The 18572-nt window shown below is 51.7% G+C and overlaps 1 protein-coding gene across 1 annotated transcript in view; it reads left to right on the forward strand.

Annotated features, from left to right (window-relative positions):
• LOC120924755 (myosin-IIIb-like) overlaps positions 1 to 18572 on the forward strand; it is a 126322-nt gene that overhangs the window by 91260 nt on the left and 16490 nt on the right. Inside the window, exons 17-25 of the mRNA XM_040335781.1 lie at positions 1396 to 1455; positions 2400 to 2519; positions 4426 to 4511; positions 4734 to 4781; positions 5700 to 5747; positions 5840 to 5931; positions 7036 to 7179; positions 7583 to 7698; positions 17216 to 17388. Coding sequence (XP_040191715.1) covers positions 1396 to 1455; positions 2400 to 2519; positions 4426 to 4511; positions 4734 to 4781; positions 5700 to 5747; positions 5840 to 5931; positions 7036 to 7179; positions 7583 to 7698; positions 17216 to 17388 — 887 coding nt within the window. The remainder of the gene's footprint in view (positions 1 to 1395; positions 1456 to 2399; positions 2520 to 4425; positions 4512 to 4733; positions 4782 to 5699; positions 5748 to 5839; positions 5932 to 7035; positions 7180 to 7582; positions 7699 to 17215; positions 17389 to 18572) is intronic.

The following is an 18572-nucleotide window of genomic DNA, read 5'->3' on the forward strand; positions in this document are numbered from 1 at the left end:
GGTTTGGATGTCCCAGGAAGCACGATCCCACCGCTGCCACCAATGTGACGGAACGTCCCACACTCATCATATAGTGATATGTGATTTACTAAAGAGCTGAAATGAATATTCAGATGGTGAATTCCAATAAAGATATATAAATATAGATTATTAACAGATGAAAAAAGCCGCAATCATATTAAAAAGTGTCCTGACACCTACGATGTGAATGATAAATGAGTTAAATGATGCGCTAAAATCAACCTCTTAATAACATATAAACTTAAATAAAATGATGTGGAGAGGAGCGAGTCTAAAAATATAGATAATAATGTTCCGCGCCGATCCTCGGTATAACAAACGAAAAGATCCTCTTAGTGGTACAACGGTTTCAGACAACACAGGCGTGGATTACGTTCTCCCAGTAATTACACAGCTCAGTGCTACAGGTAGTATAAAGGGGTCACAGATCTACTCCCAGGTGGGTATCCCTGATTGCAGCCCGCTCTCCTGTCACTGTACCTATAGTACTCTGAGATATGTTCTCTACCCGTTCCTCTCCCTATCAGTCCTCAAAAGAGAGAGTATCATTGCGCAGTTGTACAGACTGGTTTACAATGCAATTGCAGCCACTCACACAGATCCTGTCGTTTAACGCATACAACGATCAGATCCAGGCAGATATCCTCCTCGTTCCAGCATCCAGTGTAGGATTGCACAGTGGATTTCGTCACTCTGGCCCCATCCGGCGCTTTGCGTCACTTGAAAAAGTCACGTGACAAGTGACGCAACGCGTCGGGTGAGGTCAGAATGATGACATCCACTGTGCAATCCTACACTGGATGCTGGAACAAGGAGGATACCTGCCTGGATCTGATCGTTATATGCGTTGAACGACAGGATCTGTGTGAGTGGCTGCAATTGCATTGTAAACCAGTCTGTACAACCGCGCAATGATACTCTCTCTTTTGAGGACTGATAGGGAGAGAAACGGGTTGAACCCAGTTCAACCATAAAAAAATATATATCCTACAATCTCATATACTCAATTCTACACACAGTTGATCCAGAGGAAGGCAAAAAAAACAAACAGCAGAGCATGAGATTCAATTATCTCCAGCCGGGAAAAAATTCCTTCCTGATCCCCCGAGAGGCAATCTGATTTTCCCCAGATCACCTTTCCCTATAAATGTCACCCAGTTCTATTCTGTACAATGTACAACCAGTGTGGCTGCACGGTGAGTCCAATTAGATCAGACTGGGGTTCTCGGGCCCCCTGGGCCCCTAATAGACTTACACATGGGAGGTGCATGGGGAGCTGAAACAAGGGTTTCCCAACCTCTCCAAGGGGTTCTGGGTTCCATGGGCCCCTCGCCCAAAGTGACTCCCGTCACAATAACGTTGTTTGTTCTCCAGGCTCTGATCCTACAGGAATCCTCATCCTCTCGCAAAATGTCAGTCGGAGCGCAATTCCGGGTGAGTGCATTTCTGTGAGATCTTCCAGTAGTCTTCCTCCTCCCCCTTGCACCCCCTATTTTCACCCCTCCCCCCCCTTTCTTCCCCCCTTTAGTGGGTGGGGTCTTTTGGCACAGTGGGCGGGCTATTTTAGTGGGTGAGGTCTTTTGGCTCAGTGGGTGGGCTAGTGCAGTGTATAGGGTCTCTTGGTGCAGTGGGTGGGGTCTCTTGGCACAGTGGGAGGGTCAGTGTAGTAGGCAGGGTCTCTTAGCGCAGTGGACGGGTCAGTGCAGTAAGCGGGGTGTCTTGGCACAGTGGGTGGGTTAGTGCAGTAGGTGCTGTGGGCGTGGTCTCTTGGCACAGTGGGCCTGTCGGTGCAGTAGGCAGAATCTCTAGGCACAGTGGGTGTGTCAGTGCAGTAGGCAGGGTCTCTTGGCACAGTGGGCGTGGCAGTGCAGTAGGTGGGGTCTGTTGGTGCAGTGGGTGGGTCAGTGCATTAGGTGTTTTTTTTGGTGCAGTGGGCAGGTCAGTGCTGTGGATGGGGTCTCTTGGGTCAGTGCAGTGGGTGGGGTTTTTTGGCGCCCTGGGCAGGTCAGTGCTGTGGGCGGGGTCTCTTGGGTCAGTGTAGTGGGTTGGGTCTTTTGGCGCAGTGGGCTGGTCAGTGCTGTGGGCGGGGTCTCTTGGGTCAGTGCAGTGGGTGGGGTTTTTTGGTGCCGTGGGCAGGTCAGTGCTGTGGGCGGGGTCTCTTGGGTCAGTGCAGTGGGTTGGGTCTTTTGGCGCAGTGGGCTGGTCAGTGCTGTGGGCGGGGTCTCATGGGTCAGTGCAGTGGGTGGGTTTTTTTTGGTGCCGTGGGCAGGTCAGTGCTGTGGGCGGGGTCTCTTGGGACAATTGGAGTGTCAGTGCAGTAGATGGGGTCTATTGGCGCAGTGGGCGGAGTCTCACTTTGTACTCTCTGGTCTCCATAGCGCTCTCTGGCTATTCTGATGGAGAAGATGTATTCCGCCTCTCCACACTTCATCCGCTGCATCAAACCCAACAAAGAGAAGCTGCCCGGAGTCTTCCATCCCGAGGAGGTGCTGAGACAGGTGAGCGAGGGAGGAGCTGGGGTGGGGGGAAGGGAGACTGAATTGATGGGGGGGGGGTTCCTGCCCCCCCCCCATGTATTACCTCTGCAGGTGACATCATGGAATGTCAGATCACAGAAAGTGCCGGTGTGTGGGGGTTGTATAGGACCTGTGGAGGCCGGTAGGTGACAGGATACCCACCGAGGTACAAATTCAGGGGCGGGAGGTGTTGGGTCCCTTCCTGGTGCTGGTATTGGGTCCCTTCCTCGTGTTGGTATCGGGTCCCTTCCTCGTGTTGGTGTTGGGTCCCTTCCTCGTGTTGGTATCGGGTCCCTTTCTGGTGTTGGTATTGGGTCCCTTCCTCGTGTTGGTATCGGGTCCCTTCCTCGTGTTGGTGTTGGGTCCCTTCCTCATGTTAGTATCGGGTCCCTTCCTGGTGTTGGTATCGGGTCCCTTCCTGGTGTAGGTATTGGGTCCCTTCCTGGTGTTGGTATCGGGTCCCTTCCTCGTGTTGGGGTGGGGAGGTGTCGGGTCCCTTCCTCGTGTTGGTGTCGGGTCCCTTCCTTGCGTTGGTGTCTGGTCCCTGCCTCGTGTTGGTGTCGGGTCCCTTCCTCGTGTCGGGGTGGGGAGGTGTCGGGTCCCTTCCTCGTGTTGGTGTCGGGTCCCTTCCTCGTGTTGGTGTCGGGTCCCTTCCTCGTGTTGGTGTCGGGTCCCTTCCTCCTGTTGGTGTCGGGTCCCTGCCTCGTGTTGGGGTGGGGAGGTGTCGGGTCCCTGCCTCGTGTTGGTGTCAGGTCCCTGCCTCGTGTTGGTGTCGGGTCCCTGCCTCGTGTTGGTGTCGGGTCCCTGCCTCGTGTTGGTGTCGGGTCCCTGCCTCGTGTTGGTGTCGGGTCCCTGCCTCGTGTTGGTGTCGGGTCCCTGCCTCGTGTTGGTGTCGGGTCCCTGCCTCGTGTTGGTGTCGTGTCCCTGCCTCGTGTTGGTGTCGTGTCCCTTCCTCGTGTTGGTGTCGGGTCCCTTCCTCGTGTTGGTGTCGGGTCCCTTCCTCGTGTTGGTGTCGGGTCCCTTCCTCGTGTTGGTGTCGGGTCCCTTCCTCCTGTTGGTGTCGGGTCCCTGCCTTGTGTTGGGGTGGGGAGGTGTCGGGTCCCTGCCTCGTGTTGGTGTCGGGTCTCTGCCTCGTGTTGGTGTCGGGTCCCTGCCTTGTGTTGGGGTGGGGAGGTGTCGGGTCCCTGCCTCGTGTTGGTGTCGGGTCCCTGCCTCGTGTTGGTGTCGGGTCCCTGCCTCGTGTTGGTATCGGGTCCCTGCCTCGTGTTGGTGTCGGGTCCCTTCCTCGTGTCGGGGTGGGGAGGTGTCGGGTCCCTTCCTCGTGTTGGTATCGGTTCCTCTTGCGTCTCTCGGTATTGTTGGGGTGGAAGGACCCCGGGATGGGATGTTTGGTAGATTCAGCCCAGAGTGTTAGGAAAACACGTCGGTCTTCTTATAGGAGAAGGACCTTCTTTCCAGGACTGTGAGGTCACATTTTGTACAGAGAGGACACCTGACTCCTCTACATCATAGTGGAACATTCGTCCCTGAACAGGGGGCGGGGCCTCCATCTGTCTTCCACCTATAATGCTGGTGTAATTCGCCCCCCCCCCCCGGTGACATAATGACTACTAGATCCACCATGAGACCAACTACTACTAGATCCACCATGAGACCAACTACTACTAGATCCACCATGAGACCAACTACTACTAGATCCCCCATGAGACCAGCTACTACTAGATCCCCCATGAGACCAGCTACTACTAGATCCCCCATGCCCTCCATACACATGAGACTAGTACTAGGTCCACCATGACCTCCATACACATGAGACCAGCTACTACTAGATCCCCCATGCCCTCCATACACATGAGACTAGTACTGGATCCACCTTGTAATGTTTCAGCTCCGGTATAACGGTCTTATGGAGACGCTGAGGATCCGGAGAGACGGCTTCTCATGGAGACCGACATTCCAGGAATTTGTGGAGAGGTAAATGTCCGACTTTCCTGAAAACTATGAAATGTTTATTTGTAGAATAAGATTTGATACAAATGATCAAAAATGTTCATAAAGTTTCAGACTAGAAAAGGAGATCAGTCTGACTCCGCCTCCCATGATGTCATCCATACCTCCACCATATTTCCAGTGCAGTGATTGGATGAGGAGAACGGTGGAAGGTCTCCTGTCCTAATTCTATTCTTTCCTCTCCAGGTACGGAATCTTCCTTCTCACCCCAAAGGTGGCGGTCAGTAAAGAGAGGTGAGTGCGTCCAATGAGCGGCTGTGACCCCTGACTGACCCCGGTGTGCGGCTGTGACCCTCCCTGACCCCGGTGTGCGGCTGTGACCTCCCTGACCCCGGTGTGCGGCTGTGACCCTCCCTGACCCCGGTGTGTGGCTGTGACCCTCCCTGACCCCGGTGTGTGGCTGTGACCCTCCCCGACCCCGGTGAGCGGCTGTGACCCTCCCTGACACCGGTGAGCAGCTGTGACCATCCCTGACCCCGGTATGGGCTGTGACGCTCCATGACCCCGGTATGGGCTGTGACCCTCCCTGACCTCGGTGTGTGGCTGTGACCCTCCCTGACCCCTGTGTGCGGCTGTGACCCTCCCCGACCCCGGTGTGCGGCTGTGACCCTCCCCGACCCCGGTGTGCGGCTGTGACCCTCCCTGACACTGGTGAGCGGCTGTGACCATCCCTGACACCGGTGTGCGGCTGTGACCCTCCCTGACCCCCGTGTGCAAGTGTGAGCCTCCCTGACCCCCGTGTGCAAGTGTGAGCCTCCCTGACCCCCGTGTGGGCTGTGACCCTCCCTGACCCCGGTGTGCGGCTGTGACCCCCCAGACCCGGTGTGCGGCTGTGACCCTCCCTGACCCCGGTATGGGCTGTGACGCTCCATGACCCCGGTATGGGCTGTGACGCTCCATGACCCCGGTATGGGCTGTGAACCTTCCTGACCTCGGTGTGCAGCTGTGAACCTTCCTGACCTCGGTGTGCGGCTGTGACCCTCCCTTACCCCGGTGTGTGGCTGTGACCCTCCCTGACCCCGGTGTGAGGCTGTGACCCTCCCTGACCCCGGTGTGCGGCTGTGACCCTCCCTGACCCCGGTGTGGGCTGTGACCCCTGACCCTGGTGTCCCCCTGTGACCCCCGACCCTAATGTCACTCTTTGTCCCGCAGCTGTGTGAGTATTCTACAGAAGGTGGCGCTCCGGGACTGGCAGTGCGGGTAAGTGCTCCTGGGTGGGTAAGTGCTCCTGGATGAGGTTTTACCCCAGAAGTGCTGATATCAGTTGATTGGCTCACCCTTCCCCCTCACAGGTCTTCCCGCCTCTTCTTCAAATATTGGCACCAAGATGAGCTCAACCAACAACAGCTGAGACTCCAGAAGGCCGCCACCAAGATCCAGAAGTGTGAGTTCTGGCCGACGGGTGACATCATCATTGGTGCTGATAATGCTGGAATCCAATTGGGAGGATATATGATGAGCCTGACCCCGCCCCAAGTGCTTCCACCAATACTAACACTGACCCCGCCCCAGTGCTTCCACCAATGCCAACTCCGACCCCGCCCCCAGTGTGCCTATCAATACTAATACTGCCCCTGCCCCCAGTGTATCCACCAATGTAGACACTGACCCTGCCCCCAGTGCTTCCCCCAGTGCCAACACTGACCCCGCCCCCAGCGCTCCCATCAATACTAACACTGTCCCCGCCCCCAGTGCTTCCACCAATGCAGACACTGACTTCGCCCCCAGTGCTCCCACCAATGCTGATTCTACAACTGACCCCGCCCCCACAAGTGTTGATCCTAACACTGACCCCACCTCTACTGCCTCCACCAGTGCTGATTGGATCACTGACTCCGTCCCCACCACCATTGTTGAATCCTAAAATGACCCATGTTCCTGAAGTGTTGCTGACCCCACCCCCAAGCCAATAGTGACTGTGACTTCACATTGACCCCGGATCTAAAACCAACCCATGACCCTGAAGTGGCACTGACTCCAATTTCGAACATGTGGTGACCCCCATTCCAGAACCAACATGATGGTGGCCCCTGACCTCATACTGACCAAGGATCCCAAATCAATACTATCTCCCAATCCCAAAGCAGTTTTGACCCAAACTGATCCTAAAGCAATGCAGACCCCATTTCCCAACCAATGGTGACACCTAGTGGTGCTGACCGCTCGTGTACCTGAATCAGCAGTGACACCTGGTCTTAAAGTGGTGCTGGCCCCGATCCTGAACCAGCAGTGACGCCCTATCCAGAAGTGGTGTAATGTACTTGTACCAGCAGTGACACCTGGTCCTGAAGTGCTGCTGACCTCCCTTGTTTCGTGACACCTGGTTCTGAAGTGGCCCTGGCCCCAACCCTGACCAGTGGTGACACACCTGGTCGGGAAGTGGTGCTGACCCCAGTACTGATCTCAGTGCTGCCCCTGGTGGTGATCCCTGCACTAATCTCTGGGAAGATGGTGGGATTTCTATATGTCCTCCTCTCTCTCCATGTAGGTTTTAAGGGGCTCCGATGCCATCGGGTTTACCAGAAACTTTTAGAGGAACTGAAGATTCAAGAGAAACAAAAAAGAGAAGAAGAGGAACGAGAGCGAGAGCAAGAACGAGAGCGTGCCAGACTGCGGGAACTGGAGGCCCAGAGTAAGTGACCACCTGGAACATGTATTGTAATACCGCCTGTCATGTGACCCCACCTGGAACATGTAATATATGTGATTGGTCAGAGATTATTCTCTGTATGGGTTGTAAGGAGCTGAGTGTAATCTGAGACCTGAGTGGAGTGAATTGACATACCCCCCCTCTACACACACTCGTAGGAAAACTTGCATAGCTGAGGCTGCCAATCACCTGCTGTATGCTAGAGGGGGGCGGGGCACACATTGTAAGCTGACAGGTCCACTTGATTGATTGGCATGTGCCTTCAGCCGTCATGCCTCGGCTCTGTAATTGTCGGCTAATCCTCCATGTTGTCTCCATGCTGTATGACTGCACATTGGTTGTATACATCATATATGGCCACGTCATTTACATCTTCTTCCCTCAGAATCCGCCCTGCGCCCCGTTCCTATTCCCCGGAAGAGGCTTCCTCCAGTACGGATAAAGTCAGAAGATTCCCCAATGGAGACCCCGGTGCCTCGCCCTCGCAGCACTCTCATCCAGGTACAGAAATGTCTTCTCAGAGAATTATATACACATATACATATATATTAGGGACCGTTTCCCCGCACAGTATTTATTATTGAGTCATTTCTAACGAGGAAAAACAATCTATATGACGACAGTCTATAAGACGAAACGTATTCGCGGAGATCTGTGATCATACAAAATAGTCACATCTATTGGTTGACAAAAACAAATGTTTACGTGAAATGAAAAGACTGATTGCGTTGCATAAAAACCTTGAATATCAGTAGACACACCCACAAAATGGGCGTGTAGTACCTTTGATGTGATACAACAATGATAAACTTCCCTGTAGAATTAATAACCTTGTGAAATGACAAATGGAACGTCTGTATTTCACACGTCCGACCGTTACTATACTGCAGGTAAGTAAGGGGTTAACAACGTGAAATACATTAAAAATATGGAAATGATGCAAAATGAAAAATATTCTGGAAATTGAATCTTCAGAGAAAAATCTACAAGGCGATTATTGATTCCGGAGAATGATTATCAATTGTAGAATATTCAATAAATCAATATTTCAGAGAACACAAATGAATAAAAAATAAAATCAACACATCATTATTACCATTCCAAAATGGCTACTGGTCTGAATTGCCGGTTACCAGAGTTTTTAAAATATACAATAAAAGTGTAACGCTGGAAAAGTGAAAATATGCAACCTTATAATCCGATAAAATGAAAAAACGTGAAAAAAGTATAAAAATTAGTGTTCAACAGTGAAACATAAAGTCCATAAGTGAATATTCCCGAAGAGGAGAACTTCAGTCCGTAGACATCAAGTGATGAGGAGATGGATATGTGAAGTATAAATTGAAGGCTTACCGACTAGCCAGTGACCGCCCTTCTCAGGGGGGTCAGACAGGCTCCTCGCCAAGGGGCTGTGGAGTCCTTCCACCTGTAGGCAGTCGAGGAATTCAGATCCGTAAATCCCAGAGAGAATCAGGATGCAATCCACAAAGCATTTCCGGGGTAGGACATATAAACTTCCGGTGATACGGGGTTAATGGTGCCCAATGGGAAGAAAAGAAAAACTTCCCATAGTGTAGGCATTCCAATAGGAATTTTATTTAAAACGAATACAAAAAACAAGTCCTCAATAAGTAGAGAATAAAAGCGAGTACTCCTTGCAAGGATGTAAGATAAAAGAAACTCCATGGTGTGTCAGCCAGCAAATACAGATCGTGCATGCGCAGTACGTGTGCGTGATGCCCTACGACCGTTTCGTCACAACTGACATCAGGGGCACCGAAAATGGCTGACGTGGCTTTCAAGATGGATACTCTTAAAGAGGAATTACTTCTTGTGAGTTCCAAGTATCAGGGGTTCAGGAATCTTTATGAATGTAAGAATATGGATGGATGAATGCTGTATGTGTGTCAGAAAAGGGTTCCCCCCCAAGGCCGAGATGCAGAGAGCAGCTCACTCTTGCGACTAAGCGCACTCCACCCCTGGAGATGGGACACAAAGAGGCACAAGCTACCAGTAGGCTGAGCAGGACTTGCGTGAAGGTCACAGAAAATGGGTACAGGAACTGATAGTGATCAGAACTCAGCTGGTGTAGTTGTGCAGAAAGTCCAGAGCAGACCGAGGGTCTAACACCCAAACTGGGGGAAGTCCAAAGGCAAGCAGAGGGTCAAGTACTGGAGACTGGAGGTAATCCGAGTCACAAGCAAGACGGTCCGGTGCAGGAGACTGGCAGCAAGCCCAGGTCACAAGCAGGGGGTCAAACACAGACAGCAGTGAAGTCCAATAAGCAGGCCAAGGGTCAGGAGAGATCTGGGGAGACAAGAGGCAATCCGGGTCACAGTAGTAAATCAGGCAGGAAACAGGAACTTGAGACACAGGAAGCTGAAGACAAAACAGCAATTTGCTTGGGAAATTGCTGAGCTTTTATAGGCAGCCAGGATGTCATGTGACCCGCCGAACAGATTGATGCATCTCCCCCTCGCAGTCCCCCTCTCATCACATCTTTCTTGTCTCTAAATACTATCTCAGACAATGAGATCATACAAATTATAATAAGCTCTGCCCAAAAGGTGTGGCTTCTTCTTTCATTGGTGAGGAAAACTTTTTCAAGGAAGTTTAGTGATTTTCGGGTAATATCACCTTCAACCACTAGGGTGTGTCTGAGAGCAGAAACGTGTGTTCTGAATTGTCTTTTCAAGGGGAGTTCCACCCAAAAATTGAACTTCTGCTTTTCGGAACCCTCCCCCCCTCCGGTGTCACATGTTGGCACCTTTCAGGGGGAGGGGGAAGCAGATACCTGTCTAAAACCATTATTGGCACCCACTTCCGGGCATAGACTCCCGTGGGAGAGTCACGCTACCCCCCCCCCCCCCGCTGTCTTCTGGGAAACACACTGTTCCTAGGAGAGAGCAGGGACCAGTTAAGATGCGCCCCATAAATTGCGCATGCGCAGTAGGGAACCGGACAGTGAAGCGCTTCACTTCCTGATTTCCTCACCGAGGATAGTGGCAGGAGCATCCGAGGGATGATCGATTGCTCGGCTTCAGCTGCCGACATCACGGGCGTGCTGGACAGGTAAGTGTCCATTTTTTTTAAAGTCAGCAGCTGCAGTATAAGTACCGTATTTATCGGGGTATTGCGCGCTCCGGCGTATAGCGCGCACCCCTAATTTTGACCCTAAAATCCTGTAAAAAAACATTTTATTACATTTTACTACTTACAGTTTTGGTGTCTTGCCCGGCGTCCATCGGCGGCCTCGGTGGTGTTCTCCCGCGCTGTCTTCATGTCGAATCCCCGCTTCCCGCGCTCAGTTTGAAGCCTCCGCCGACGTATACCGAGCGCAGTACACTCGTGTATATTCGTCTGGCTCGGCTTCTCACGCATGAACGTCACAGAGCATGACTACGAGCGAAGCCGAGCCTGGCCGAATGTACCCGAGTGTACTGCGCTCGGTATATGTCGGCACAGGCATTCAAACACGGCGCGGGTATCGGCGTATATCGCGCACCCCCGATTTTGCCCTGATTTTCAGGGCAAAAAAGTGTGCGATATACGCCGATAAATACGGTAGCTGCTAGCTTTTAAAAAAAAAACATTTCGGGTGCACCTCCGCTTTAAATATGTCTTATTTTTCATACTGTGTATCAGTTTTTATATTTATTCTGAGGAATATATATCCCAGATTCGGGTATGCTGGTAACCGGCATAATATAAAAATACGCTTAGTATAATTTTGATTCATTGACATAAACTGGTTCTATGTTTATATCTAAATGTATATCTTTTGAAACTGGTCTTATCTAACAAGGACACAGGTTATATATATCAATCAATATCCCACCGAATAATTATCTTTGTGATGACAGGTCGGAGTGTGTGGTGGCCTCTCTGGTGAGGACAGGTCGGAGTGTGTGGTGGCCTCCCTGGTGAGGACAGGTCGGAGTGTGTGGTGACCTCTCTGGTGAGGACAGGTCGGAGTGTGTGGTGGCCGCTCTGGTGAGGTCAGGTCGGAGTGTGTGGTGGCCTCTCTGGTGAGGACAGGTCGGAGTGTGTGGTGGCCTCTCTGGTGAGGACAGGTCGTAGTGTTTGGTGGCCTCTCTGCTGAGGACAGGTCGGAGTGTGTGGTGGCCTCTCTGCTGAGGACAGGTCGGAGTGTGTGGTGGCCTCCATGGTGAGGACAGGTCGGAGGTGTGTGGTGACCTCTCTGGTGAGGACTGGTCGGAGTGTGTGGTGGCCTCTCTGGTGAGGACAGGTCAGAGTGTGTGGTGGCCGCTCTGGTGAGGACAGGTCGGAGGTGTGTGGTGACCTCTCTGGTGAGGACAGGTCGGAGTGTGTGTGTGGTGGCCTCTCTGGTGAGGACAGGTCGGAGTGTGTGGTGGCCTCTCTGCTGAGGACAGGTCGGAGTGTGTGGCGGCCTCCCTGGTGAGGACAGGTCGGAAGTGTGTGGCAGCCTCTCTGGTGAGGACATGTCAGAGTGTGTGGTGGCCTCTCTGGTGAGGACAGGTCGGAGTGTGTGGTGGCCTCTCTGGTGAGGACAGGTCGGAGGTGTGTGTTGACCTCTCTGGTGAGGACAGGTCGGAGTGTGTGGTGGCCTCTCTGCTGAGGACAGGTCGGAGTGTGTGGTGGCCTCTCTGCTGAGGACAGGTCGGAGTGTGTGTGGTGGCCTCTCTGGTGAGGACAGGTCGGAGTGTGTGTGGTGGCCTCTCTGGTGAGGACAGGTCGGAGTGTGTGTGGTGGCCTCTCTGGTGAGGACAGGTCGGAGTGTGTGGTGGCCTCCCTGGTGAGGACAGGTCGGAGTGTGTGGTGGCCTCTCTGCTGAGGACAGGTCGGAGTGTGTGGTGGCCTCTCTGGTGAGGACAGGTCGGAGTGTGTGTGGTGGCCTCTCTGGTGAGGACAGGTCGGAGTGTGTGGAGGCCTCTCTGGTGAGGACAGGTCGGAGTGTGTGGTGGCCTCCCTGGTGAGGACAGGTCAGAGTGTGTGTGGTGGCCTCTCTGGTGAGGACAGGTCGGAGTGTGTGGAGGCCTCTCTGGTGAGGACACGTCGGAGTGTGTGGTGGCCTCTCTGCTGAGGACAGGTCGGAGTGTGTGGTGGCCTCTCTGGTGAGGACAGGTCGGAGTGTGTGGTGGCCTCTCTGGTTAATACAGGTCGGAGTGTGTGGTGGTCTCCCTGGTGAGGACAGGTCGGAGTGTGTGGTGGCCTCTCTGGTGAGGACAGGTTGGAGTGTGTGGAGGCCTCTCTGGTGAGGACACGTCGGAGTGTGTGGTGGCCTCTCTGCTGAGGACAGGTCGGAGTGTGTGGTGGCCTCTCTGGTGAGGACAGGTCGGAGTGTGTGGTGGCCTCTCTGGTTAATACAGGTCGGAGTGTGTGGTGGTCTCCCTGGTGAGGACAGGTCGGAGTGTGTGGAGGCCTCTCTGCTAAGGACAGGTCGGAGTGTGTGGTGGCCTTCCTGGTGAGGACAGGTCAGAGTGTGTGGTGGCCTCTCTGGTGCTGTGGTTGGAGGAGGTTGTAGGTTTCAGTAAGAATAGGTCAGGGTGGGAGGAGGGCTACTTGTGCAGGTGGGACATGACAAGGTGAGGTCTTGCTAGTGAGGATGGGTTCGGGTGTGAAGAGGCTTCACTCGTGCAGGTGGGTCAAACTTGGGAGGAGGCCTCATTTTTGACAATGTGTCGGGGTAGAAGAAAGCTTTACTGGTAAGAACAGATCATGGTGGGAGGAGGAGTTCCTACTGGTAAAGCTTGGTTGAAGAGTATAACAGAATGACCCGTGACACCCAGAGACCTTTGAAGGATGGGGGTACTCCTGTGCTAGCGTCACTAATGACTCTTGGGTCTAGGGCCATCCTGTGCCCCTTTTGGGCATAGGGTGACTGAGAAATGATAATGATAAATTACATGAGATGGGACATTACTGATAATTCATGTATTGCAGGATATCTTGGAATATTACAAGTTGTTCTGAACTCAACAGGTCAATAGACTCCTGAAAGACATCCCATTGTGTGATGCTAATACTGTGTTGTGTCCATTGTACTGATTAAGTCGGAAAGGTCAGATGTCTCCTTTCAGGGGTAGGGAATTAGCATGTCAATTATGTTTAGTAAAGGATTGTGTTTGTGTGAAAAGTCTATTGATGATACTATGTGATAGGAATAGCAGGCGAGAGTCATAACGTCTGACTTCTCAGCTGTAGTGATTAGGTCATGTTAAATCGGTGCCAAAACGTCTGACATAGAAATGTGTATTATGCAGGTGAATCACTTAGTATCGGAGTCCAGACGTCTGGGGAATAATTAACTTCTCTGAATGTCATTATCTAAAAGAATGTGATTGAAGCCCCATTGTGTGATGTGTGGGTGGAGAGTTCCTTTGATCACTGTAACATATTTGTACTGTATATAAGAAAGCTAAGGAACCATTAAAGTTTGTTCATTCATTTGACTCAGAAAGAACAGAGCTTGTCTCGTCTTAATTCTGAGGAATTGGAATGGATCGGGTCTGCTGGCTTAGCTGTCAGATAAACTGTCGTGGTTGATGGAATGGAAATATCGTAAACGGTGGTGACCGTTACAAAGGGGGAGAAAGCTTTGCTGATGAAAGGTCAGGGTGTGGTGAAGCCTCACTGATGAGGATGGATCTGGTAGAAGAAGGCCTCTCTGAGGAAAGGTCAGGGTTGGAGAAGGTTCATTGGTGAGGTTGGAGGGAACCTTGCTGGGCTAAGAAGAGGCCTCACCAGTGCAGGTGGGTGATAGTGGGTGGAGGCCTCACTATTGAAGGTGGGTTAAGTGGAAGAAAGCCTCACTGGTAAAGGCAGGTCAGGGTGAAAGGAGGCCTTACTGAGTACGAATGGTCGGGTGGGAAGGCTGGCTAGTGGGACTGGGTCAGGGAGGAGGCGCGGTTGGGTATGGACGTGGTATGTTGAGGGTTATGTTGGCATGGTTGGGATTAGACGTGGTATGTTGAGGGTTATTGGCACAGTTGGGATTGGACGTGGTAAGTGGAGGGTTATGTTGGCATGGTTGGGATTAGACGTGGTATGTTGAGGGTTATTGGCACAGTTGGGATTGGACGTGGTATGTGGAGGGTTATTGGCACAGTTGGGATTGGACGTGGTATGTTGAGGGTTATGTTGGCATGGTTGGGATTAGACGTGGTATGTTGAGGGTTATTGGCACAGTTGGGATTGGACGTGGTATGTGGAGGGTTATGTTGGCATGGTTGGGATTAGACGTGGTATGTGGAGGGTTATGTTGGCATGGTTGGGATTGGACGTGGTATGTGGAGGGTTATGTTGGCATGGTTGGGATTAGACGTGGTATGTGGAGGGTTATGTTGGCATGGTTGGGATTGGACGTGGTATGTGGAGGGTTATGTTGGCATGGTTGGGATTAGACGTGGTATGTGGAGGGTTATGTTGGCATGGTTGGGATTGGACATGGTATGTGGAGGGTTATGTTGGCATGGTTGGGATTGGACATGGTATGTGGAGGGTTATGTTGGCATGGTTGGGATTGGATGTGGTATGGTTACATAGTTACATAGTTAGTCAGGTTGAAAAAAGACACCAGTCCATCCAGTCCAACCACAAAAGAAAAATAAACAAACAAAATAAAAAACACAATACAATCCCATACACCCAACTCCATTCCCACAGTTGATCCAGAGGAAGGCAAAAAAAAACAGCAGAGCATGAGATCCAATTTGCTACAGCAGGGAAAAAAATTCCTTCCTGATCCCCCGAGAGGCAATCGGATTTTCCCCGGATCACCTTTACCTATAAATGTCACCCAGTTATATTCTGTACATTTAGAAAAGTATCCAGACCTTTCTTATATGAATCTACTGAGCTGGCCAGAACCATGTCTGGAGGAAGTCTGTTCCACATTTTCACAGCTCTTACTGTGAAGAAACCTTTCCGTATTTGGAGATTGTAACGGTCAGGGGTTAACACCGTTTACGATCTTCCATTCCACCAACCACGACAGCTTATCCGACAATCCAGCAGACAGGACCCATTCCACTCCCCAGAATAAACGAGACAAGCTCTGTTCTCTGAGTCAAACGAATGAATAACTTTAATGGTAGCTCAGCCTTGTTATATACAGTTACAAGCATGCTACAGTAATCACAGGGACAATGAAACTCTCCACCCAAAACATTACACAATGGGGGCTTCAATACACATTCAGATGGGCTAATTACTAATCATTATCCAGACGGTCTGGCTCTGCGATAAGTTATCCCCACCTGTTACACAAAACACATTCCTTTACCAAACATAATTGACATGCTAATTCACTATACCTATCTACACATATCTATCATCAATAGAACTTTCACACAATACAGTGTCATTAGCATACACAATGAAAGATCTTAGGAGTCAGGCTTAATTAACACAATAGACAATAGAATGCAATCACAGCAAGCTTTTATCATTACAGCCAGGTAGACTTAATTAGCACCTCATCAGGCTATGTTACACATTGAATGAATCACACTCTATTGACCTGGTGAGGTCAGAATAAACCACTTGTAATATTTCAAGATCTCCTGCAATACATGAATTATCATTACTGTCCCATCTCATGTAATCCGAGATATCACTTCTCAGTCATCCTATGCCCCTAGTGGACATAGGATGACCCTAGACACAAGAGTCATTGGTGAAGCTGGCACAGGAGTACCCCACATCCTTCAAAAGTCTCTGTGTATCACGGGTCATTCCGTTACAGAGATGAAATCTCTTTTCCTCTAGATGTAAAGAGTGCCCCCTTGTCCTCTGTGTTGACCGTATGTTGAGGGCTATGTTGGCATGATTGGGATTGGACGTGGAATGTGGAGGGCTATGTTGGGATTAGACGTGTTATGTTGGGATTAGACGTGGTGTGTTGATGGTTATGTTGGCATGGTTGGGATTGGACGTGGAATGTGGAGGGTTATGTTGGCATGGTTGGGATTGGACGTAGTGTGTTGAGGGTTATATTGGCATGGTTGGGATTGGACGTGGTATGTTGTGGGTGATGTTGCCACGGTTGGGATTAGACGTGGTGTGTTGAGGGTTATGTTGGGATTGGACGTGGTATGTTGAGGGTTATGTTGGAATTGAACGTGGTGTGTGGAGGGCTATGTTGGGATTAGACGTGGTATGTTGAGGGTTATGTTGGGATTGGATGTGGCATGTTGAGGGTTATGTTGGCATGGTTGGGATTGGACGTGGTATGTTGAGGGTTATGTTGGGATTGGACGTGGTATGTTGAGGGTTATGTTGGAATTGAACGTGGTGTGTGGAGGGCTATGTTGGGATTAGACGTGGTATGTTGAGGGTTATGTTGGGATTGGATGTGGCATGTTGAGGGTTATGTTGGCATGGTTGGGATTGGACGTGAAATGTGGAGGGTTATGTTGGGATTGGACGTGGTATGTTGAGGGTTATGTTGGCACTGGATGTGGCATGTTGAGGGTTATGTTGGCACTGGATGTGGCATGTTGAGGGTTATGTTAGCATGGTTGGGATTGGACGTGGTATGTTGAGGGTTATGTTGGCATGGTTGGGATTGGACGTGGTATGTGGAGGGTTATGTTGGCACGGTTGGGATTGGACGTGGTGTGTTGAGGGTGATGTTGGCACGGTTGGGATTGGACGTGGAATGTGGAGGGTTATGTTGGGATTGGACGTGGTATGTTGAGGGTTATGTTGGCATGGTTGGGATTGGACGTGGTATGTGGAGGGTTATGTTGGGATTGGACGTGGTATGTTGAGGGTTATGTTGGCATGGTTGGGATTGGACGTGGTATGTGGAGGGTTATGTTGGGATTGGACGTGGTATGTTGAGGGTTATGTTGGCATGGTTGGGATTGGACGTGGTATGTGGAGGGTTATGTTGGCACGGTTGGGATTGGACGTGGTGTGTTGTGGGTGATGTTGCCACGGTTGGGATTGGACGTGGTATGCTAAGGGTGATGTTGGCACGGTTGGTGCCCGTTGCAGCACTCCGCGTTGATTTTGTATTCTTCCTCTCCAGCTCTCACCGTTTGATAACGCCATTCACCGCGTCCCGTCTGTGAAATCGGAGGAGGGGGAGAATCGCCAGATTCAGCGACGGAAAACGATTATGTGGTTCAGAGAGACGCAGGCCACGAAAGTGCTGGATGACGGAGAATTCCCTCCGTGGCTGTACGGCATGACATCACGCAGGTAGCACCTCCCAGATCATATTATGCACCTCCCGCTTTTTTTTTACTGAAGGCGGGGATAACAGTGGGAAGGGGCGGGATGTGAGTAGACTGAGGGGGCAGGGGTAGCAGTGGGAAGGGGCAGGATGCAAGTACACTGAGGGCGGGGATAGCAGTAGGAAGGGGCGGGGTGTGAGTAGACTGAGGGCGGGGATAGCAGTGCGAATGGGCGAGATGTGAGTAGACTGAGGGCGGGGATAGCAGTGGGAAGAGGTGGGATGTGAGTAGATTGAGGGCGGTGATAACAGTAGGAAGGGGCGGGATGTGAATAGACTGAGGGCGGGAATAACAGTGGAAAGGGGTGGTAAGTGAGTAGACTGAGGTCAAGGATAGTAGTGGGAAGGGGCGGGATGTGAGTAGATTGAAGGCGGGGATAGCAGTAGGAAAGGGCGGGGTGTGAGTAGACTGAGGGCGGGGATAGCAGTGGGAAGGGGCGGGAAGTGAGTAGACTGAGGGGGCAGGGGTAGCAGTGGGAAGGGGCAGGATGCAAGTACACTGAGGGCGGGGATAGCAGTAGGAAGGGGCGGGGTGTGAGTAGACTTAAGGGCGGGGATAGCAGTGCGAATGGGTGAGATGTGAGTAGACTGAGGGCGGGGATAGCAGTGGGAAGAGGTGGGATGTGAGTAGATTGAGGGCGGGAATAACAGTGGAAAGGGGTGGCAAGTGAGTAGACTGAGGTCAAGGATAGTAGTGGGAAGGGGCGGGATGTGAGTAGATTGAAGGCGGGGATAGCAGTAGGAAAGGGCGGGGTGTGAGTAGACTGAGGGCGGGGATAGCAGTAGGAAGGGGCGGGATGTGAGTAGACTGAGGGCGGGGATAACAGTGGGAAGGAGCGGGGTGCGAGTAGACTGAGGGCGGGGATAACAGTGGGAAGGAGCGGGGTGCGAGTAGACTGAGGGCGGGGATAGCAGTAGGAAGGGGCGGAATGTGAGTAGACTGAGGGCGGGGATAGCAGTAGGAAGGGGCGGGGTGTGAGTAGACTTAAGGGCGGGGATAGCAGTGCGAATGGGCGAGATGTGAGTAGACTGAGGGCGGGGATAGCAGTGGGAAGGGGCGGGATGTGAATAGACTGAGGGCGGGAATAACAGTGGAAAGGGGTGGTAAGTGAGTAGACTGAGGTCAAGGATAGCAGTAGGAAGGGGCGGG

The sequence above is a fragment of the Rana temporaria genome, chromosome 1, assembly GCF_905171775.1.
Source record: "Rana temporaria chromosome 1, aRanTem1.1, whole genome shotgun sequence".
Lineage (NCBI taxonomy): Eukaryota > Metazoa > Chordata > Amphibia > Anura > Ranidae > Rana > Rana temporaria.